The sequence below is a fragment of the Vitis riparia genome, chromosome 7 (assembly GCF_004353265.1).
Source record: "Vitis riparia cultivar Riparia Gloire de Montpellier isolate 1030 chromosome 7, EGFV_Vit.rip_1.0, whole genome shotgun sequence".
Taxonomy (NCBI): Eukaryota; Viridiplantae; Streptophyta; class Magnoliopsida; order Vitales; family Vitaceae; genus Vitis; species Vitis riparia.
Window position 1 is genome coordinate 4,285,310 of NC_048437.1, and position 23,139 is coordinate 4,308,448.

General features: G+C 36.7%; 1 protein-coding gene across 4 annotated transcripts; it reads right to left on the reverse strand.

Annotated features, from left to right (window-relative positions):
- Positions 1–22: 22 nt before the first annotated feature.
- Positions 23–19,048, reverse strand: LOC117918774 (histone-lysine N-methyltransferase CLF). 4 transcript variants are annotated; one of them, XM_034835661.1, is made up of 17 exons: positions 18,707–19,046; positions 17,428–17,529; positions 10,788–11,113; positions 8,725–8,886; positions 6,143–6,227; positions 5,772–5,927; positions 5,630–5,677; positions 5,477–5,548; positions 4,655–5,385; positions 3,838–3,973; positions 3,490–3,710; positions 3,132–3,263; positions 1,990–2,080; positions 1,003–1,050; positions 797–925; positions 620–697; positions 23–463 (listed from the first exon to the last, which is right to left on the reverse strand). In XM_034835661.1, the coding sequence occupies exons 1-17, from the start codon at positions 18,779–18,781 to the stop codon at positions 272–274; spliced, it is 2,784 nt and encodes a 927-aa protein (XP_034691552.1). In that variant the 5' UTR covers positions 18,782–19,046; the 3' UTR covers positions 23–271. The 4 variants fall into 4 exon arrangements, with proteins under 4 accessions (XP_034691552.1, XP_034691551.1, XP_034691553.1 ...); XM_034835660.1 differs by having other exon boundaries at positions 3,817–3,973; XM_034835662.1 differs by lacking the exon at positions 18,707–19,046 and having other exon boundaries at positions 3,817–3,973; positions 17,444–17,530.
- Positions 19,049–23,139: the final 4,091 nt, after the last annotated feature.

The following is a 23,139-nucleotide window of genomic DNA, read 5'->3' on the forward strand; positions in this document are numbered from 1 at the left end:
CACATCTTTTTAATATGGGCAGTTCACAGGAAACATTTCATGTCATGTATTCATCCATTTTCCCTCTTACATGAAAATTTTCTGTCAGAAAGTTCAGTAGAATATGTAGAATTTAAAATCTAGTCCAAGTTCCCTATCAATGGAGATAGACAATCGTCCCTTAAATGACAAAATGGCTAAGAATCCACCTTTCCTCTAAGGCCAATGAGAATGATGTTTCTGCGTGTAAAAGAATGACAAAAATATTATCAAGATTGAAATAAATGATTGATTAAGCAAGCTTTTTAGCACGGCCACTAGAAGGAGCAACATCCTCTTTCTTCGCACCAGACGCCTCTGGCTTCCTAGCCCATGCAGGAGCTCTATCTGGCTCATAACGGTAATCATAAAAGAGTTCCTCTCCTGCGCTAATCCGTTCCTTGGCAAATATGCCAACCCTGTGATCCCCTGCGACCATAATCACCTGCCACAGCATGTTAAATTGATTGTGAGAGGGAAATTGGTTAAAGCACCCCAAAATGGTGATGCTCGGTATTTCTCAAACAATTTTATCAAAACCTCAATAAGGTTCACCAAAGAAAACGGCAGACCCCTTGTGTGAGGGAGATCAAAAGAGTACCTTTGCATAGCAATTAGGATCTGGAGAATGGTTGGCAAACTTCAATTTGTCACCTTTTCTATAGGCATCAAGAACAAACTGCAGAAAAAGTAATCTTGCAATTCATATTTCTATTCGAAAAATGGAAAATAGAAAGTATGTTTTAAACCAAATTCAAAGGTTGTATTGAGTATATGCCTGATCATTCAGATTAAAGAGAAACGAAGAATTTTCACGGTCATAAATCTTTCCACGCTTATCTGCTTCCCTGTGTGAAATCAGTTCTCCAGTGTACTCACCAAGATATTCATGTTTGCCCACACTATTCTGAAGAATGAAAAAGCATTATTCAGCAGCTAGAGATACCAAGCCCGAAACAGCACCATATTTGAACATTATGTTACCTTTAAGAACGCTCCCCAACCAGATACATCAGACCTCCCAAGCAGAACCTGCAAATATATGGGAATCGAGTTCAGAGTCCAAACAAAAGTATTGCCAAAAGATATTGCCATCAAATACCAGCAGTTGACAATGCCAGTTGATGTCAGTGTCAGTGGTATATATACAACACCATGAAAAACAAAAAATATAATGACCATGAGTATGCCCAGATCTTTTGTGGGGGGGAAAATTGAAGGTTTGGAGGGCTGTCCCTTTATGTGTATTGACCATTATAGGAGGAGCGAAACCAGAGATAGTTTGAAAGCAAAGGGAAGTTGGATCAACTGTTCAAACACGTTTCTTAGTAACTTTTATTGTGAGTTAAGAGGCATATAGATGGGGTTTCATGTTTATGATAAATCTTATAAATTGGTTGGAAACTATATAAGGTAGGCTATTGTTTTCTATTGGTCCTTTTTTCCTTTTTCCCCTTTGCCTCTTTGCTTCCTGTCTATGGGTCCCATGTACTTTGGTGTGCTTCTTTGTTAGGTGTTGTTAATACATTTTTTGTTTACCTATCAGAAAAAAAAATGCAATTCATTAAATAATATGTAATTTCCAACCCTGAGAACTTCATCTTACTTTAATACCAACTCACCCCCAAGAGATGGTAAGCAATTGATATCTTTTTCATATATGAAAAATAAAAAAATAAATCACAAATACATGCACAAGGTGGTAAGCTCTAGGATACTTTTTTCATGAAACAAAATGGCGTAACCAACATGGTATTTCAAAAACTGAGAACTACATCTCTCACAAATGCACAGATACACACACAAGAAGGTATACACTAGGATATCTTAGTCATGAAACAAACAAAGAAACCAACATGGTATTTCCAAATTTGAGAACATCTCCCCACCCCAGCCCCCACAAACATGTGCTAGAATTGGTGAACACTTGGCAATATTTGTCATTAAAACAATAAGTAACCAGATTATTACCCTTTGTTGCTGTTTGAGAAGAAGCTTCATATTTCTACATTCATAATTATCACCTCTTTGGCTTGGTACACCAAGAGTACCATCACCACAACTGCAACGCCAGTTCAAGCAGCTCAGATGGTAGAAATTTGTACAGTGAGAAAATCAGAGTAGCAACAACATATAGTTGAGAGAGAGAGCGAGAGAATGGACCAAATAGCTCAAAAACACAACACTTCTTATAACTTTTATTATTTTTTTGAAGATAACAGGGAGACCACCATGCTCCACCCTCATCGGGCACAAGGACTTCAGGAATACACACAATCACCTACAAACCAGCTCAAATCCATGTCATAAATTCATCCCCATTCTCAAATTTTCCCTAACTGACCTCTATATGATGAGCAAAAACGTTTCAAACTTAAACTAAGGTTTCACCATGAGAAACAAGCTTATTTTAAGAAAACTGAAGCGCATCAACAGGGACTCAAAGTTTCACGTGGTCTGACCACAGTTTTTCAAATCCATGCTTTAGTTCCAACAGCTTGTAACTTCTATCACAAACATTAAATAATAAGGGAAGTTATTAGGCAACCCTCAGGGTGCTTTAATGTTTGAAAAACTAGGAGTTGATTTGGCAATGTTTCTGAGTCTATTCTCCGTGAAAGCATGGTGCTCTTAAGCACAATGCAATGTTCCTAGCCTATTCTCCGTGTTTCCAATTGTTTCTCATAACACTGTACAAAAAACATCTGAGAAATACCTCTAATTTGCCCTAAAAAATTACTATGTTTTTAGAACAAATTCTCAAAAAATTGATTGTAGTTCAAAATTTGCTGAACATATTTTTTAAATTGAAAAACTGTTTTCTATTCTAAACAGATGACTGTTTTCTATTCCAAACAGATAACTTTTTTCTATTCCAAACAGATAACTGTTTTCTATTCTAAACAGAAACTGTTTTTAAAAAACAGTTGACAAATAGGCCCTAAAGCTCTCAAATGGTTGTGATAATTAACATAAGCATCTCATCTTTTCATTGCTCCATCAAATATAATGTCATACTACTGCTTAACTGTGTACTCAAGTAAATTTTATGTTTTTCCAAAAAGCATGACAGTGATGGAACAAAAAGATCAACATCAACAATTACAAATCACCTGATCCAGCAATTCCGACAAACATCTGGATCACATTCCCTGTCTGCCGCAAAGCATGGACATTGACGACTTCGGCACTGACTTTTGGCACAATGGCAACCTCTAAATCGATTCTTGCAACTCTTAGGGCATCTAGATGAGAGAGAAAAAAATTTCAGAGTATTCTCACAGCATTAATATAACATGATCACCTCTAGAACAATGAACCACAATATCTCAAATTAGAGACTTGAAGCTCCATGAGGAAGAATCCAAAGGATCAGTACTTGGCCATTTTTGGAAGAATTGGGAAATGAAAATCCAGGAAATGAGTTTATATTTAATTCTGTGCTATTCAGAATGAGAAACAAAGGCTCACCCACAGTATTTTTCACAGCATGTCCCATTTAGAAGACAAGCACACTGCTTTCCACATGCAGATTGGCAACCACATGGGTTGTACTGCCGACAAGGCTGATCTTTTCTCTCAGATATCCGTTTCCTAATTGAATGGTAACCGGCAGATTTCCAAGTATACTTCAAGCGGCGAACTCTACCCCGCCTGCGTAAAAATCTTGATCTTCTTCTTACTTCATTACCCTAAAGATACGAGAAAATAGAAATTCCAAAAAATAAAAAGAAAAATGCCTTGTCAAGGAAGGAAGGGTCCGATACAATATGTATATAAGCACAAAAAAATACTAACCATAGTTTCATTAAAGTCAACCTTAGAATAGCCTTCAACCATAGAATTGGAACCATCCCCAGCTCGGAAGAATGGCTTATTTTCAGAGCAATTCATAAATTGAAATACCTCCAAACATGTCTTCATACCATTGAGAAGGTTCCTAGCTATTAAGCAGCTGTAATGACAAGTAAACAAACATAATTATAGGAAGAATTAATGATGGCAAGATGGAAATATCTCGAGAAAAATGTATAAAAGCAACTTAAACAGCAGCATGAAAAGGAGCACTTTCCCCCGATTACCATATACTGCCAATGTGACATCAAGCTCATAAGTACAGGTCAACCAGATTTTTAAAATTACTACTGTGAAGCCTCTATCCAGGAGAATGAAGTGACACAGCAACCAGACTATAGAAAATTACATTTTAAAAAATAAATATATAAATAAACAATAATAATGGTGCTCCCATTCATGGCATGCATATAAAAAATTTAAGGAGTCAAGAAACAGATAGAAAGTTAGGGTCTTAGAAACTGCTGGATTAAATATAAACATATTGCTGGATTTAATATGAACATATCATGAGTAGGACAAAAAAATTTCTAAGTCTTAAAAAAAAACTAATGACAAAAGAAAAAATAAGTAAATAAATAAGGAAGAACCACTTCACATTTCCCACAGCTGACATATCCACTTCTAGAGAAAAAGTGCAGTCATACGCAAGTTCTGAGATAAGGTGAATTAAAAGTCATGCATTTCCAGCACCATCTCCAATGTGTTTTAATTAATTTAATATATTTTGAGATTACAAATAAATCAAGTAAAAAACAATGTATATTATTACTCCACTGACCTGTTCCTGCCAAAAATTTCTACACCTTTCTCAAAAAAGCCTTTTTCAATTGCTTTCCAGGATTTATCATCACTTCTTTCTTGTTTACACATGCTTTCATCTACAAATTCTTCTTTCCTCAATGTGTCATCACTGCTACTTGCAGGCGGATCATTAATCATCTCGTTCATTTGGCCCTCAGGAACTTCACCTTCAACCAATTTGTTACTGTCCTGGACTGGCGAACACTTCCTCCTAGACCTTCCAGTGATTGAAGGTTTCACCTTTTTCAGTGAAGAAGAACTAGCATCTTCATTCTCTTTACGTGAATTAGATCTAAGTTTCATATCTCTAGGCCAAAGCCGTCCACTCAAAATGGAATCAGAATCCGAAGCCACCATTTTCTGCCTTTTCCGCATGCAAACCAGAACACGCTCAGCAACTCGCTTGCTGTTCCTCTTACGAATTGCACATTTTCCAACAAGTCTAGTCTTGGGTGGGGATGAAGAGTGATGAGTAGAGGTGGTGTCCTGCTTCGGTCTAATCTCTGAGTCACTGCTTTCAGATATGTTTTTTCCATTTGATGAAGCGCTTTCACTTTGGCAGGACTTTGCCCTCCTTTTACTAGATGGACCACAGTTCTTTCTAGATGATAAATGAGGCCCAGCACCATCAGATGAAGGAGCGGTTTTGTCTTCAAAATCAGCACACACAGGAGAGCTCACCATACCAATGCTTTCAGACTTCACAGCCTAGCATAAGTAAGTTTGAATCTGCTTAGTTACAGATTATTTAAGAGATGCCTAGCAATACAAATCACAGCAATCATAAACCCATCATTACCAATCGATAACAATGTGGGCCACATGGTATATTGTCCTCATCAAGATGATTCCATGGAAGTTGTTTCTCAGCCTGATAAAATTTAAAATTATAACAAATATTAGAGTCCTTAGAAATTCAGACAACTGTTTCTCTTAGCTAATTTCAACTTACTGGAAAGACGAGATCCTGTGAGCATCCATGCAATCTACAATCAAAGACCTGCAAGTAAATAAAAATAAAAAATAAAATCTAGAGAAGACAATTATGGTAGATATGGCACATCAATAGTTCTTGTGGAAAACAAGAAGCTTACAAGACATCGACGACAAAATAGGTTATCAAAAGAATCCAGAGCTGCATCAAGATCTTTATCAAGATAAGAAGTCAAAGTTTGTGAAATGTCTTCGATCACCCCATTCTTAGAGCCCACCACAGACTTCTCTCCCTTATTAAGAATTTCATATCTTGCCTGTATAAGATGTTTGATGTTGTTTCATATCTCTGTAAAGCCAGAACAAAACAAATGGGAAACAGCTGGACCAAAGTTCACACTATGACCAGTTTTTATTAGAGAAAAAATGGGAGAGAAAGCAAGGCAGAAAACGCAAAATAATTTGCTTCAGATAAACAGAACTATGGACTTAATTAAAGAACAAATATCACATTGTACAATTAATTGCATACCTTGACTTCGCAAGGTTTTCTAGAAAGATACCGCCCCAATGCCTCAAGCACAGGATCAGATAAACCAGTTTCTTTGATGGTCATTCTGGCAAAGAAAAATACAATACAGAACACAAAGAGGATAATTAGTTTTTTCCCCTTGTTGGCAAGCAATCACAAGAAAAATAAATTAAAATTCCAAACTTCAATTTTTTTATTCATCCAAGTGTCCAACTAAAGCATGTCACACCTCAAACATTGAAGGGAAAACCTGAAGTACTGACAAAATCTTGCGATAGAAAATCAGAATGAGGAATGAAGAATACTTTTTTTTTATATAGATAAAGAGAATTATAATAAACAAAAAGAGGAAACACCAAACTAGTGCCCTCTAGGTATACAAGGAGTATACAAAAGCAGCCCACAGGCTCGAAACCAAGGAAGGGGAAAGAAACAACAACCCCTACCCTTACTTAGAGCCTAGCCACTCAAAAAAGCTAACAAAAGAAAAAAGGGCTCAAAACTATAAACACCCTAACCCAAGACCAAAGATTACATACAAAAAAATGTTTCAGCTTTTGGAGTGAAAGCACCTCATTCCCAAAAGCCAACAAATTTCTTTCCTTTCAGACTGACCAAAATATACATAAGGGGGCCATTTGCCACGCCTTTTTACGGGTTTTCCCTACAAACGCTCCATGTCATCCAAGAAGAGTTTCCTTAACTGAACCAGAGAGAACCCAAGCCACACCAAAGAGGGAGAAAAGAAGATTTCACAATGCCCGCGTCTTAACACCAATGAGGAATGAAGAATATATCGGTTGTATCAACAAGATCTTTGCAAGGACAAGTAAATGGCCTGGGTCATACATAGGTATTGCTCTTAGCAGAGCAGACAAGAAATTTCTACAGTTTCCACATACAATTAAGCAGAACCTTTTATGTATTTAGAGTCTGTTTCATTTGAAACGAACAAATAAATAAAAATAAAATTGCAGATTACCCATTCTTTTCACAGAATTTCTAGAGAAACTTTTGATAGGAGAAGAAACAACATGCACATACAATGCTCATAACTGAGATGTAGATGTTGAAACGAATGAGGCGTGTGATAATGGAGGAGAGAATAAAAAGTAAATGGTGAGAAGTTAAGAGGTAGAGCAATTGATGAAAGCTCATTAGGGAAACCAGGGAAAATGGAAATGCTGGTATTCAATGAGATCATGAGGGACGTGTATGTGAGCATCAGTAATGCCATCAAAGCAGATCGGTTGCCGCTTCATGAAGGCAATAGACAGGCTTATAGCAAGAGAGCAAATTTAAGATGGAAGGTGATTTCTCAATTGTCATTAAACAGACAAACGTCTACATGCTTAGGTTCTTAAAGGATTATCTATTTAATGAGGGAGATTACTAGTTTATCTACCAGTATAGATGTGGATATTTGGGCTGCTTGAAACATCAAGTTTGCAGATTTCTTGGCAAAAACAGAAGCCTGTGCTCTTGAGGAATTCACAGAGCATTTCCACTATGATTTTTTCTAAAAGGACTGCTCCTCCTTCCATGTAAGGCTCTTCTTATCTAGTTAATAAATTATTTAATTTTCATCCAAAAATGAATAATAAGAGTAGTTAGAAAACTTAGAGGTAAAACAATTGAGTAGTAAACAGGAGAAATCCAATTTAGAAGGATTAGTCACACGCAATGAAGACTGATGACAGAATTAGTGAGAAGGAATTTGGCATAAAAGTACTGTGACAAGCAGAGCAAGATCGTATAATAGCAAGTTTTCAGGTAGTGAGCAAGAATATGATACCCACACTTCAATAGAAGATATAGCTTGGATTAATTGGAATGGTGAACAAGGATAAGGGCTAGTTGAACTAGGTCACCTCAACAGCAAACATCTCATAAAAGAAGAGAATTTGAAGAAGTGAAGCAAGTTAAGTCATAAGATAGGGATTGCGAAGCACCATAAGGATAGATTTGTTTTGTGTTTAGATATGTTCTATTTATGTAGTCTTATTTTTTATCGGCAAAACTATAAAAAAAAAACACACAAACACAGGATAATAAGTAACAGAGAGTGAAAAATAAGTAAACTAATGTGTATACTTGACATAAACCCAAGAACAAGATATATATAATGATGCTTTTGTACAAGCCTAATCCTTTAATTTTAATTTCAAGGTTTATCTCAAAATTGCCTTTTCTTATCATGCCAAAGGCAGACACCGTTTAACCAGCATGTCATGCCACCAGAAACATCGTGGAGCATGATTAGGGATGATGTCAAAATGAGGGTAAGGCTTATCCAAACTTTTATTTAAATGGAAATAGGGGCATCAACATCAACAGAGATTTAATAGGATAGCTTGTAGCAATGTAACTAGAGACTAGAATGTTGTAAGTGCCTTCTCTCTACAAATGTATCCATCACTGCAGATGTATGCCATGCTTAGTAATTTCTCTAGGTTGAATATCAATGCCCCTTGCACAGCCACCCAAGCGAATGGGTGCTGGCAGTGAAAATTATTTTCAAGCCTTCAACAGAAAGGAAAGACGAGGGCATGAATGAAATTAGGCAATTTCATAATACCAACCGAAGTATATAATCCTCAAAATCTGCAAACTCTTTCTTTTCTTCTTCTTCTTCAATAGCTTCCTCCTCACTGTCACTGCAAATTAAAGCTTCACCACCAGTTTGGTCATAATAAATTCTCCTACGACCAACTACTGACTGATCCTCTGTCATTCTTTGATTTCTGCACCAAAGTTATCATAGAATATTATTTTTTTAGAACAAGCTGAAATTAAGAGCAGATAAAATAGAAATGAACAACAACAATGGAAGATTAATAAATCACAATCACACAAAAGACAAATTGCCAGATAGAGTTCTCTTCTTCTCTTGTTCAAAACCAGAGATAGAAGAACAGAGACATCTTCTCTAACAGAGCTCCATCAACCACAAATCTCCACCTGAGATATGATTCTCTTCATCTTCTTCTTCCTGCTCTCATTCTCTTTGGAAATTGCAGCCCCTGTATATACAGTTGCGCTTCTTCTACCCCATATTTGAGTACAATTGTACTTTCTGTTTTAGGGCTTCAAAGCCTATGTTTCTGGATCATTCATATTTTACTTGTTTAATCTATGTTTGAACACAACAATCAACTATCATTTGTTAGTTTCATTGGTAAGTGAAAATCCAACATAGTGAAGAAAGGCTCCCCAGGTTAGAACCAGATTGCACAAAACAGGTTCACTAGACTAGAACCAGATAGCCCTAAGCAAAGTGCTAGAATTAGATGTTACTGCTGATTTGTTTCCATGACAGGATTCCTGGCATATTCAAGTCCTGGAGTCTCAATCGCACTAATGAGATAGTTCTGAGAATCCAGATTGCCTAAATGGTTTAGTCATCCAGATAAATAATCTCAAATATTAAAATATGGCTATAATGCATTTTCTTTGTGCTTTTACTTTCACTCAACTGCCAAGATATAATCCTTACGTGCCTTCAGAAAATTTAATAAAGCATTATAGACACAAGATGGTTCTGAGAATCTCAATTAATGGGATACTCATCCAGATGACTAATCCCAAACATCCAAACATGTTGAGCTTTTGCTTTCACTCAACTACCAAGGCACAAGCCTTGAATGCCTTCAGAAAATCACTTAAATTCAGGAATTCTTTATAGTCAAACCTTTGATGGGTAAGGAAATAAAATACCATATTTTGCTAGATTTGTTTCTTACCTCTGATCTTCAACATAAGATGAATGCATGTTTGTCTCTTTGACACATCTTTCCATGAAATTCACCAGGTATATTCATTCTTAGAATATCCATTTATGTTATATATATGCTTATATTTCTAAACTATTTTGTAAACGTAAATGTACTCTCATGATGTAAATGTCATCAAAAAACAATTGCCTTCCTACCCAGTTAACCAAATCTAAAAGACTACCATAAAGTTGCTCTCAATTCAATTTAGCTGATATGAAATTATATTCACCAAACCTATCTTATTTTTAAGAAAAACTCCTTAAATATAAATAAATAAATAATCAGGCAACAAATAATTAACTTTCAAAGTTCAAATAAAATTGTTGAATATTTTCAAAATAAAGTTATTGAATTTCTTAAGATCAACTATGAAACATCAATGGATCAATCATAAAATTCTGTTGAGTACAATGATAAATTCATTAAATATGGACAATATTAATTAATATTTAAAGTTTCATATTAACTAAATTTTATTAATCTTGTCTTAATAAAAATAGTCCTTTCCAACTCTGAAATTAATTTCTAGCTCTGCCCTGCTCACTTTAATAATAAACCATGGTTCACTAAGAACAACCATGAAACTGATATACTACAGGATATATAGGTTAAAAGCTATCCTATCAAAAAAATATAGGTTAAAAGCTATGACAAGATGTGAAAACCATTAAAGTATGCACCAAAAGCTATACAATTTAACAACTATAATGAAGATATGAACACAAAGTAGAACTTTTCTGACCATGTAAAACATCAATTGTGTAAAAGAAACTTTGTAACCGTATGTAAGTATGTGACATCAAATTTATAATCAAATGAAAAGTAGGCAAGTGCACAGGAAGGCAAAATACATCATAACCTTAACACACCTGTCCAAGAAAATCCATGTGGTATAAGGAGGCAATCTTTTCACTTCAGTAAGTTTGATAGGGCGAACAGCATTCTTGACCGCAATACTAGATCCTAGGAGAACTGCTGAAGACACATGTCCATCTTCTTGGGAACAATGGCTAGCCTTATCCCCATTATTTGCATCATTACCATTTTGCATATCAAGTGCATCTCTTTGCCTCTTCGTTAATAGATCTACACTTTTGTCAATATCACTATTCCTGTTGTTTCTTCTTTCCTCTGACAATTTATGAAGATGTTTTGTGATACCAACCAAACTCTGCCTGTTTTCTTCCATTCTATCCTGGAAATAAAATAAAAAAGATATGCATTAATATATTAAGAAAACCATATCTCAAAGCATTTTAGCTAAATCAATAATAAAACACAGGTACTGGAAAAAGTAGTGAACCACTCTTTGGAGGTTAACATTCTTCATAAGCTAGAAGGAACCTATGAGATGAGAGGGGGAAAGTGTTGGTTTGCGATTGAGTCAAAGACGTTTGAGGTTTCAGTAGAGGAAGTCAGAGGGAAGATACGAGGTACCATTCTGGAAAGAAGTAGAGGTTTCTCCTCCTGGATTAGATTTGGGGTGACAAGTTTGAGAAAGTTTCTTGAAGGTCTTGAAGAATGTTGTGGGGAGGAAAGGAAAGGAAGATTAGATAAAGTGTGGGAGGAAGAGGGTAGAAAGTTTAAAGTGGAAAGACGTGAAAATGGGGCGAGGAGATACATTCTCTGTTTTGTTATTGATGTAGAGTCTAAGAGGGTTTGTTTAGTTGTCCCCGAAGGAAAGGGTTTGCTAAGAGGTTGGGCCTTGTTTGCTGAGAAACTTCGGGTTTTAGGGGTAGTAACGCATGAGGAAATAAAGCTGGAAGCCCTACGAGGTATGTCAAAGCCGAAAACGATGGTAATAGAAAAAAAGAATGAAAGGTGCCATGAAAAGAAGGTGGAGGGTGAGAAGAAGTCCTTTGTGGATGTGACTAAGGAGCCAGCTAGAAGGCAAGGAGATGCTTTATGGCTTCAAGTTGGAGGGAGAGGGCTGAGAAATAGGGAGGAAGGACTGGGTCGATGCCTTGTTGGAAGACGGGGTGCTAGGTCAATGGGGGAGTCAGAGTTGCTGGAAATTGGGGGGAACACAGTTGGAATATAAGAAATGGATTGAAAATGCTGAGTATGGGAGGACCTTTAATGTTGCTGGAGTTTGAAAATGAAGATGAGGCAGAGAGAACACTTAAGAGGGGGACGCGACGATTTAAAGACAAAGTGTTGCAATTAGAGAAATGGAGCATGGAGGCAGGATGCTCAAAGGCAGGAAGCCAAGCTAAAGATGTATGGGTAAGAGTGGTGGGACTCCCGCTTCATTGTTGGAGTGAAAAAATATTTTAAGAGAATAGGAGATTGTTGCGGAGGCTTTGTTGAGGTGGATGGAGAAACAAAGAACTGCTCTCAGCTCCAATGGGCCAGAATTTTGATGAAGAACAGGGGGAATTTTTTTTCCGAGAACTATGCATTTAGCGGTTGATGATTACTGCTATGCATTACAGCTGTGGTGGGAGAGGCTACCATGGTTATCTAAGGTGGTGCCGATGAAGAAGATGAAAGGGGGAGAGAAGGAGAAGGCAAGGGAAGAACAGGAAGTGGGCTCACGCGCGAAGAGTAGCAGTAGCAAAGGGAAGGAAAGATGGCATGTTGCGGAGGCTGTGGGGGCAGATTAAGTCAGAAAAGTTGGAGGGGAAGAAAAGCTTGATGGAGACGGGACGTTTGGTACAACTAAAGCTTTTTCAGCTTTAGGGAAGAAGTTTGGTGGTAAAGGGAGAGGAGTGGTGGGCTTAAGTGAAGGGGTTAATAGGCTTGATCAGTGCAAGCCCACTCTTGAAGTCTCTCAAGTCCATTTGGATTGGGCTTTAAAAGAAAGGGAGAAGCTCAGTGAGCCACGGGACTACTGGGAAAAGGGGTGGTCCAGTGAAGGTTCGAGGCAGGCCTACAGCGATGACCATTCAAGCCCTCCTTGGGTTGGGCCGAGTGGGGTAGATTGCAAGCCCAACTTGGGTTTGATAGAAGGACAGTCCAATGAGGCTTTGTGGGCTTGTCCTTCTTTTAGGCCACAAAGGAAAGACGTTTAAAAGAAGCTAGGGCTTCTTTCAGTCGGTCGTGTTCAAAGAAATGGCTTGAAGAAGAGCTCCTGCCTGGCGGGATGTTTTTTGCAGTAGAGAGAAGCGAGAATGGAAGGGCTTCCTTTGCGAACGAGTGGCTAATGGAGGAAAATGCTAGGTATTCCACTCTTGAGCCTTCTACAGTTTGCTTTTGGGGGGGATGGGTCTCTTCTTCTTCTACTTACTCTGAGGGGGAGGGGGTTGTGATTGAGGTGGAGGAGAGGTGTGGTATTGACGTTGTGGTGAAGGAAAGTGAAGGGAAGTTAAACTTTACTCCGTTGAGAGTGTGTATGACGGAAGAAAGGGGCGATCAGATGGGAACGGGTGTTTCTTTTATGTTGGAAGAGGGGAGGGACGACAGGGCTAAGAAAGAAAGAGATGACGAGGAGTCTTGGAGGTATAGTTGTCTTGCAAGATTTTGTCAGTGCTTAGGAATGCCTTCAGAGAGCTTTGAAAGTGAGATCTTGAAACTCCTCAACAAAATAAGGGAAAGAAGGGATTGTTCTGAGAGGGTCACCGGAAAAAAAAAAAAAAAAAAAAAAAGGTCAAAGACCTTTGAGATTTGATCGTGAGTTAAAGAAACTTGAGTGGTGAGTGAATTATGGTGGAATTGAAGGGGATCGGGGCCATCAAGAGTCTATTAGATGAAGCTAAGAATTCTTTCGTGGAATGTAAGGAAGGCAAAAGACAGGGAAAAGAGAAAATTGATAAAGGATGTGATTAAATCACAGAAAGTCGACTTAGTGTGTCTCCAGGAAACAAAAATCCAGGAGATGTCAAATGGTTTGGTCAAAAGCCTCGGGGTTGGAAAATGCTTGGAATGGGAGGCTTTAAATTCCAGGGGGGCGGTTGGGGGGGTTTTGGTGTTTTGGGATAACAGGGTATTGCAATTAGAGGAGATGGAAGTGGGCAAATTTACAGTTTCTTGTCAATTTAAGAACTATGAGGATGGTTTCTGTTGGTGTTTCTCAGGAGTTTATGGGCCCACAGTGAAAATGGAGAGAGAAGAATTTTGGAGTGAGCAATGGGCAATTAAAGGGTTATGGAATGAACCATGATGCGTAGTAGGAGATTTAAACATAATTAGATTCCCCTCTGAGAGGAGCAAAGGAGGTTGTTTGTCCAAGGCGATGAGGAGATTTTCAGAGGTGGTTGAGGAGTTAGGTTTAAGGGACTTGCCTCTTCAAGGGGGGGTGTTCACGTGGTGTGGAGGTCTCAATAATCGGTCAAAGTCTAGAATTGATCGATTCCTGATTTTTGAGGATTGGGAAGCTCATTTTCAGGGGGCCATCCAAACTGTTCTAGCTAGGCCGGTTTCTGATCATGCCCCGATTCTTCTGGATGGGGGAGGATTGAGGAGAGGGCCCCATGCCTTTTAGATTTGAGAACATGTGGCTGAAAAGTGAGGGCTTTAAAGAGGTGCTAAGACGGTGGTGGGAGGGGATTCAAGTGAGCGAATCAGCTAGTTTCATCTTGACTGAAAAATTGAAGGCTTTAAAACCGTTTTTAAGAAGTTGGAATAAAGAGGTTTTTGGACAGATCGACTCCGAGAAGCAAAATGCGTGGAATTTAATAGATTACTGGAATAAGGAAGAGAGGGTTCGTTCTCTGTCAATGGAAGAAGAAGAGGCTAGGAAGGAGGCAAGGGAGTTATATAAGAAGTGGACCTTATTGGAAGAAGTGTCATGGAGGCAAAAGTTTAGGGAAATCTAGCTGAAAAAGGGGGACAGAAACACCAAGTTTTTTCATAAAATGGCAAATGCTCACAGAAGGAGGAATCAACTAAATAGAATAAAGGTGAAAGGGAGGTGTTTAATTGAGGAAAGTGAAATCAAAGAGAAGGTTGGCAGAAATTTCCAAGAGCTGTTGACATATCCTGGTGATTGGAAGCCTAATATAGATGGGTTAAATTTTGAGAGGCTGGAAAAAGTGGATGTGGAAAGGTTGGAGAAGCCCTTTTCATAGGAGGAGGTTTTTGAAGCGTTGGCAGGCTGTTGCGGAGAGAAAGCACTAGGGTCGGATGGCTTCTCAATAGCTTTTTGGCAGTTTGCTTGGGATTTTGTGAATGAGAAGGTTATGAATTTGTTCAGACAGTTTCATGAGACGGGGAGATTTGTCAGAAGCCTGAATGCAACCTTCTTAGTTTTGATTCCTAAGAAAGGGGGGGTTGAGGACTTGAAGGACTTTAGGCCAATAATTTTGGTGGGAGGGCTTTACAAATGGTTAGCTAAGGTGTTGGCTAACAGGTTAAAAGGAGAGTTAGCCAAAGTGATATCTTTGTCTCAAAATGCTTTTGTGGAGGGGCGGCAGATTATGGACGCAATTCTGATCGCTAATGAGGTAATAGATTCCATTCTGAAAAGTAATAGAGAGGCAATATTGTGCAAATTAGATATCGAGAAAGCCTATGACCATGTGGATTGGTCATTTCTGTTAGCGGTATTAGGGAAAATGGGATTTGGAGGAAGGTGGTGTAATTGGATAAAGTGGCGTTTATCCACTGTCAGATTTTCAGTCTTGGTGAATGGCAGTCCAACGGGTTTTTTCCAAAGCTCAAGGGGCTTAAGGCAAGGAGACCCTCTCTCGCCTTATTTATTCATAACAGTGATGGAGTGTTTTAGCTGTTTGATGAAAAGAGCAGTTGCTGGAAGTTTTTTGACACCTTGTATGGTTCGGGGAAGAAGGGGTGAAGGGGTTCAGATTACACATTTATTGTTTGTTGATGACACGTTGGTTTTTTGTGAAGCTAAAGAGGATCAGTTGACACACTTGTGCTAGCTGTTAATGTGGTTTGAGGCTTTGTCAGGGTTAAAAGCGAGTCTGGAAAAAAGTAAACTGATCCCAGTTGGTAGAGTTGAAAATGTGGGAGAGTTGGCTAACGAATTTGGATATAAAGTGGGAAATTTGCCATCCACCTATCTAGGAATGCCTTTGGGTGCCCCTTTCAAATATCTATTGATGTATGGGATGGAATAGAGGAAATATTCAGAAAGAGATTGGTTATGTGGAAGCGACAGTACAGCTCAAAAGGATGAAGGATTACCTTAATTCGGAGTACCTTGTCCAACCTACCGATCTATTTCATATCCATCTTCCAATTACCAAGGGCGGTTAGGATGAGATTGGAAAAGATACAAAGGGATTTTCTATGGGGAAGTAGCGCTCTCAAGCAAAAACCTCACTTAGTAAGGTGGCCAATTGTGTGTGAAGACAAAAGTATAGGAGGTTTGGGGGTTAAAAGCCTTGGTTCGTTCAATAAGGCTCTCTTGGGCAAATGGGCTTAGCGCTTTGCAAACGAAAAAAAAGGCCCTTTGGAATCAGGTGATTAGAAGGCAGTACAGGGAGGAAAAAGGAGGATGGAGATCTTATGAGATTAGGAAGGCATATGGAGTTGGTTTATGGAAAGCTATAAATAAGATGGGACAGCTTGTAACCCCTTTTTTTGGCTATGAGGTGGGGGATGGTAAGAATGTGAGGTTTTGGAAAGATAAGTGGTGTGGTACCAGCCCTTTAAGCGAGGCTTTCCCTTCATTATTTGCCCTAGCAACGTCAAAAGAGGCGTGGGTAAATGAAGTTTGGATAACCGAGAGGGAAAGGAGGGAAAGTTAGACTCCTACTTTCAATAGGCCGTTTAATGATTGGGAGATGGAAGAAGTGGGAAGGTTACTTTGTTGCTTGGAAGGGAAGATGGTGAGGATGGATGAGGAGGATAGGGCGAGATGGGTGGAATCAAAGGATGGGGTTTTTTTCAATAAAATCCTTGCATAGGGCAATGCAGCCGATGTCTTCTGCTTTGTTCCCTTCAAAGATTATTTGGATGTCCTGTGCTCAACCCAAGATAAGCTTCTTTGCGTGGGAGGCTTCGTGGGGTAGAATTTTAACTTTGGACCGTTTGCAAAAAAGTGGTTGGGCTTTGGCAAATAAGTGTTTTCTTTGCCAAAAGTGTGGGGAATCGATTGACCACCTCCTCCTTCATTGTGAAAGAACAAGGGAGATGTGGACTTTGTTCCTCTCTTTTTTTGGAGTTTCTTGGGTTTTTCCGCATTCGGTTAAGAAAACTCTCATAGGTTGAAGAGGCCCCTTAGTGGGCAAGTAGAGGAAGGTGGTGTGGCTTTTGGGACCGTTATGCTTGTTTTGGGTTATTTGGAAGGTTAGGAATTCTATTGCTTTTGAGGACGGTGTGTTGTCCATCCAAAAGCTGAAAATTTCTTTTGTGTATTTACTATGATCGGAAACCAAATTGTGGATAAAAGATGGTCCTTCGACCTTAATAGATTTTATAGAATGGGTGTGCATGCGTTAAGGGAAAGGGTTTTTTGTGCTTTCATAGTGGCTTGGGTTCTTTGTAAGGGGGTGAGTTGTTCTATACTATAACTATTTGAGTCGCTTCTTTAGCGCCTCTTTTGAATACACATATTACTTACTGATCAAAAAAAAAAAAACACAGGTACTGTATATAATGCACCTTTATGGAAACACACCGGTCAGCAAGAGCCTGTTTTTTTAAAGAATCAATGACTGATGAAATGTCCCTGGGAATCGGACTTGTTTCTGGTAGTTTAATCATCTGCAGGATAAAAAAAAAAAAAAGAGGTGAACCCACTTAGAAACCATAATATACTTACAACCTAGCTACTAGAAAATTTTAAATAAATCAAAACTGGAAAGAGAAACAGATATGACATTTCTTAGCCTTGTTACTGTAGAAGGCTCTAAAATCGATAGATTGGCATTAGTGTAATTCCCAATTTCAATCAACAATTAATCAAAATGATATGCAAGAAAGAGAAAATACAAATAAAAGAAAAAAGCATAATGACGAATTGAAAACAACAAAAAGCAAACAAAGGAAGCAAAGAAATAAATGTACCTATGACATTCATCTCAGAACCAAGCATGAGTCTGTTTCATGAAATAAAAAGGGAAAACTACTTCCAACATTGTTGCCAAACACTGCATCAATTTACTTAAAATGGGTGCCCTTCACGGTTTATGAAATTACAAATCTTTTACTATGTCTAATAATTATTTAACCTTTTCCTCAGCATCAAACTTTCAAATATGCATGTAATGAGGGTGTCTAGATGGTGAATGGACATACTCAACCTTGAACTTGAGCTGCTTGCAGTCCAACTTATCATATTCCATAGGTTTCCAATATGAAATTAAAAATTACAAAATTTATGTGAATAAAAGGATTCCTCCCATATGATGAAATCATGACACATATTTAGTATATCAAACCCCACAATTTGTGGAAGCCCTTTTAGAATGCTTCAAAAAATAAATACTCAAAATTATACAGGTGAAACTATTAAATTGAATGGTCTTTACTCTTTATCAAACAAGACCCGAGCAACCAAAAGCTCAAACACCCGTGTTCTTTCCCAGCATGTAGTTGCATAATTACAACACAATTCTTTGCATTTATCAGACCAATTCCGAAATTGATAAAGGCTTGCTCAACATATTCACTAAATTCTCCTAAAATACACACAAATTCGCAGTCTCCTCCATAATCCAACACTCAAATAACCTCGTTTACGTACAATGCAGGCCGCCATCTGCCTCCGGACTACTCCAAATTTCAGAGAAAACTAAAACAAAACTACACATACAAGCAAACATATGCACTAGATGTGACTGAATCGCCTTCGGTGGACACGGAATGCAGTCAAAACAACGAAGATAAACAAAACCAGAAGCAATGTTCTGTGCATTTGACAGAGAGAAACAACCAATACCGTAGGATCCTTGGAATGCTCCGATCTGCTACCAGAAGCGGAAGCGGAAGCGGAGAGCGACGGCTTGGACGACATTGGCGTTGACAGAGCTCTCGAATTCGGAGTGAACCCGATCCGAAAGCGGAGGGTCGGGTCTGAATCCGAATCATGCAGAGGCGGGGCAATGCCGCCGGCGAAGAGTATGCGAGAGACAGGGAGATAGGATGCGGGTTAGGGTTAGGGTTAGGGTTATGAATTTTGGCGGGGTTGGGCTTGAAAAGTTGAAACCCTAGATGCGTAATCCCATCCGCCCATCCGGGCGTTGAAATTTGGATTTGGTTGTTTTCTAATGCGGCAGAGCGCCTTCCTTTTCTTTTCCTAGTTTTTAATGCGGGGAAGGTTTGGTGAATGAGCGTGCGTAAATAGATTTGGTGGGAAAGTGTGGACGTGGCATCTTTTTTCAAATGTTCTACACGTGTGTGCTCTTTATCTGCATCTCTAGATCAAATTTCAAAAAATGTAAATAAAATAATAATTAGTTAATTTAAAAAAAAATTAAAGTTTGGACTTGGAGGGCTCTTTTTATTAAGCATTGCAAACTTATGTTTGACTAACATATTGCCAATGATGAGTTCCATATCTTCCGACCGGACGTGACAATCAATGTTACATCAAAAGTGAATTTTTACTTTATTAATATTTTTCCTTATGTTTATTAAAAATATTTTTAAGATAAAGTTTTTAAATATAAAATCTAACACAATATTAATTATTTCTAGTTTTAGTGTTAAATATGAAAATTAAACATTGTCCCAATAACACTTAATATTAACAACTGAACCATGTTTTCAAAATACTATTTTGTACCTTCAATTTTATTAGTCTAAGGTATTTTTCAAGTATATTTTATGATGATTGATTTTCATAAATTATTTTAAGGTTATCATAAATTTATCTAAACCTATAAGATTATGTTTCGGTCATAAAAAGCATTAAAGAAATAAAAGAAAGTTAAGGAAAAATACTTTGTTAATAAAAAATATCAAAAAAAAAAAAAGAAAATGTTAAAGAAAAGGATTGTTTCATATTTAAATTTTTTATAAAAAAAATATTAAAAAATATAATATAATTATGATTAATTAAAAATTTATATATTTTTAAATTATTTAATTTTATATATTAAAATTTTGAAATAAATCTAAAATGATATATAAAAATAAGTAAAATGAGTTAGAAGTATAATATGAAAAAGTTGGAGGAAAAAACAACTAATAATTAAAATGATTTGATTGGTACCCGTTTCCGTATTAGCTTTTACTTTGAGCACTGCAATTTTTTCGGTGATCGTTTAGTAGCATGTTTAAGTGATTCCTTAATCTACTTGATCTGGCCTTGAAAATGACATGCATAGGTATGATGTCTTTTTCAAAGGACAACTTTCAGCTTTAATTGAAATTGTTTCTTCAAATTCAACTTTCTATTCAATTCCTCTTAAGTCTTAATTGTTTTAGATTTAAAAATATTTTTTTAAATTATTATATTTTAAAAAATATGGTCTATTTTTAAAATCCCCTTACACGTTAAACCACTGTCCATTGCCGTTCAATATCACGCCCTAAGATATGCTGTTGATGGGAGGCCATGATTAATTTTAAAATAATAATGATTAATAACATTCTATTTAAAAATAAATGAAATTTAATTTTTTAATATTTAAATAAGTCAAATTTTTATTATAGGTATACATTTATTATTCAATTATGGACAAAATATTTTTGACTAGCTTTGATTCACTTTACAATTAATTGGTCAATTTAAAGAATTCCAAATTATTTTCAAAAGTTAGAAGATTTGTTAGCTCACTTGAGTACAATGAGAAAACATCTTGAATAATGAGTAGGGCTTGATATTCTTATTAATTAAAGTATTCTTTTATTTATCTTATAGTGTGTTTGGAAGTGATTTTAAAAAACGTTTATAATATTTTTAACATTTTAATGATAAAAATTTTTAAGTATTAAAAATATGTTTTAGAATTACCATCAAATGGACTCTTAGTTTGAAAAACTAAATTATAAAATATCTTAATAGGTAGAGTATATTGGTGAATTTTATTTGATGATAAAATGAAAAATATTAATATTAAAAATAATTTGATAGCATTTTTATTTGAAATATTCTTAATAGAAATATATTTTTAAGCTTTTTTTATGAAAACAATATAAATTATTTTTTAATATCTTAAGTAATTTTAAAAATATTTAAAAATATTTTGTAAACTTTTCCAAACACTTTAAAATATTTTTTAGGTTAAAAATATTTTCACACAAAGAGTTTAAGAATACGTTTGGAAGTGATTTTAAAAAATATTTTTAATATTTTTAATACTTAAACTTTTTTATCTTTCAAGCATTAGAAGGAGAATAAATGTTTCATAAAATCATTGTCAAACAGGTTCTAAAAATGTGGTTTACAGTTGAATTATTTCTAATATTTCTAATATTTAAAAAATAAATTTTTTTTAAGTATTAGAAAGACAAAAAAAAAACACTTCATAGAATCACTATTTCAAATATAAAAATACTAGTTATACTTCATAAAACCACTGTAAAAGGTACTTTAAATTTCATGGGATGAATTGTTAAAATAACTATGGACTCACACATATTAACCATAGTTAATGATTAAGCTATCTGTACATGTTTTTCGATTAATATTCATTGAGTATGGGTCACCTTATGTGTAGAGCCCAATGCCACATGTGTCTAAGATGATGGACCTAAGACACATGAAACCCAACATTCCAAAGGGTATGGTCCCTAAGGCATAGAGGAAATTGATATTTAAGGAATTCATAAGAGTTTTTTGTGTTAATTTAATTCACTTTTAAAAGGATAGATCATTTCCTTCTTCTGTCTCCCATCTTAGAGATAATACAGAAATGTGGTTTCCCCTCTATCGCCTTAGAAGATCCATACTTCTTCAACACCCATAAAGGACTCAGGTTTGTTCGTATTCTGCAAATATCAAGCATAATTTCTTTATATGCTTTAACATGAGATTCATGTCTAATATTTGGATTCATAATGGAGTTCATTCAATTGGCATTAGAGCCATATGTTGAATCATTAAGAAATTGCCACAATTTGAACAAAACACCTAACAAAGAAGAATGAAATCCAGACCTTGACCTAAAAACACCATGTCGATTCAAGTATGACCCATAGAGAATCGAACCCCATGCATAATATCCCCCTTGAAAAGTGTCGTGGCTGGCCATTAGGCTAAACACCATGTGTTCCAAAAAAGTGAGCCACGTCGTTGGTGGCGTCGTTCTCGAAGCGACTCTCAAAGTCGATCCACACACCAACAGCTGCGGCATGGCCTGGTGACTCGGAGGCTTGATTCTATGGTGACTCGGAGGCCATTAGGGAGAGTGGTGACTCGGGTCTCAAGAGAGAATGGCGTCGTTTTGGTGATCGGAGAAGACGAATTTGATCATGGGCGTTAGCGATTCCGATCCACGTCTTCGCTGCGATGCCGATGACGGGTAACACTGCACTTTTGATGTGACGTCGGTGATGTTGCACTTTTGCTGTGACGCTGCGATGCCGGTGATGTAGGCGTTCCTCGTGACGCTGCCTGGAGAAGCATCGAAAAAACGTTGTGGCATCGTTTGGCGCTGCTGCCAGCGTCAGTTGGCATCCTTTGGTTTTTGGGTGCCAATGTTGGCGTCATTTGGAGCTTCATTTCTACAAATCACCTTAATTTGCACCTCCATTAATTTGTGCCCACATAAATTGATAAATAAATAAAAATGACCCATTGAAAAAACCCCTTCATAAACAAGAAAAATGGGAAAGTAACCAAATGACTTTTTTGGTTGTCAAGAGTGTTTGGTATCTATCTATTTTTCACTAGCTTTATTTGACTAAGAAAAAGATGTCTGCTTTAGATCAAATAAGGCCAAAAGAAAAGTCATAAAATAGTGATAGGTTTCTTCCTACATTATTATGTAGGTTAAAATTTAATTAAGGTTTAAATAGTAGGAGGAAAAGTGAAATCACTTTCCTTTATTAACTTGATTTTCGGTCAGGGGACTTTCAAGACCCAATACTTGATGGGCCATTCATTTCACATGAACAATAAATAAATAAAAACGCCCACTGTGGAGTTCGAACCCACGATCACAAGGTTGAAATTCTTGCACTCTACTAACTGAGCTACAAAACCCTTATGATGATTTATGATTCTGTACCATAAAAAAATTATTTCTTGCTACATTTGTGTTTAACATTTCAAAATAAATAAGTTATGTATATTTGTTGTCAAATTAACTTATATTACATAATTTTATTTATTTTGAAATATGTAAACATGTTATTATTGTATAAAATAATCGGCCCAAAGGAAGATTATTCTAATACAATAATAAATAAAGTAGTCATAAATGT

What these genes read in the sequence shown, in the direction of transcription:
- LOC117918774 (XM_034835660.1), bottom strand. Translation starts at nt 18,781, where the DNA reads ATGTCGTCCAAGCCGTCGCTCTCCGCTTCCGCTTCCGCTTCTGGTAGC. An exon ending in GCCCACATTGTTATCGATTG is followed by an intron (nt 5,386 to 5,476) that starts GTAATGATGGGT and finishes TACTTATGCTAG; the next exon opens with GCTGTGAAGTCTGAAAGCAT. An exon ending in GTTGGGGAGCGTTCTTAAAG is followed by an intron (nt 926 to 1,002) that starts GTAACATAATGT and finishes TTCATTCTTCAG; the next exon opens with AATAGTGTGGGCAAACATGA.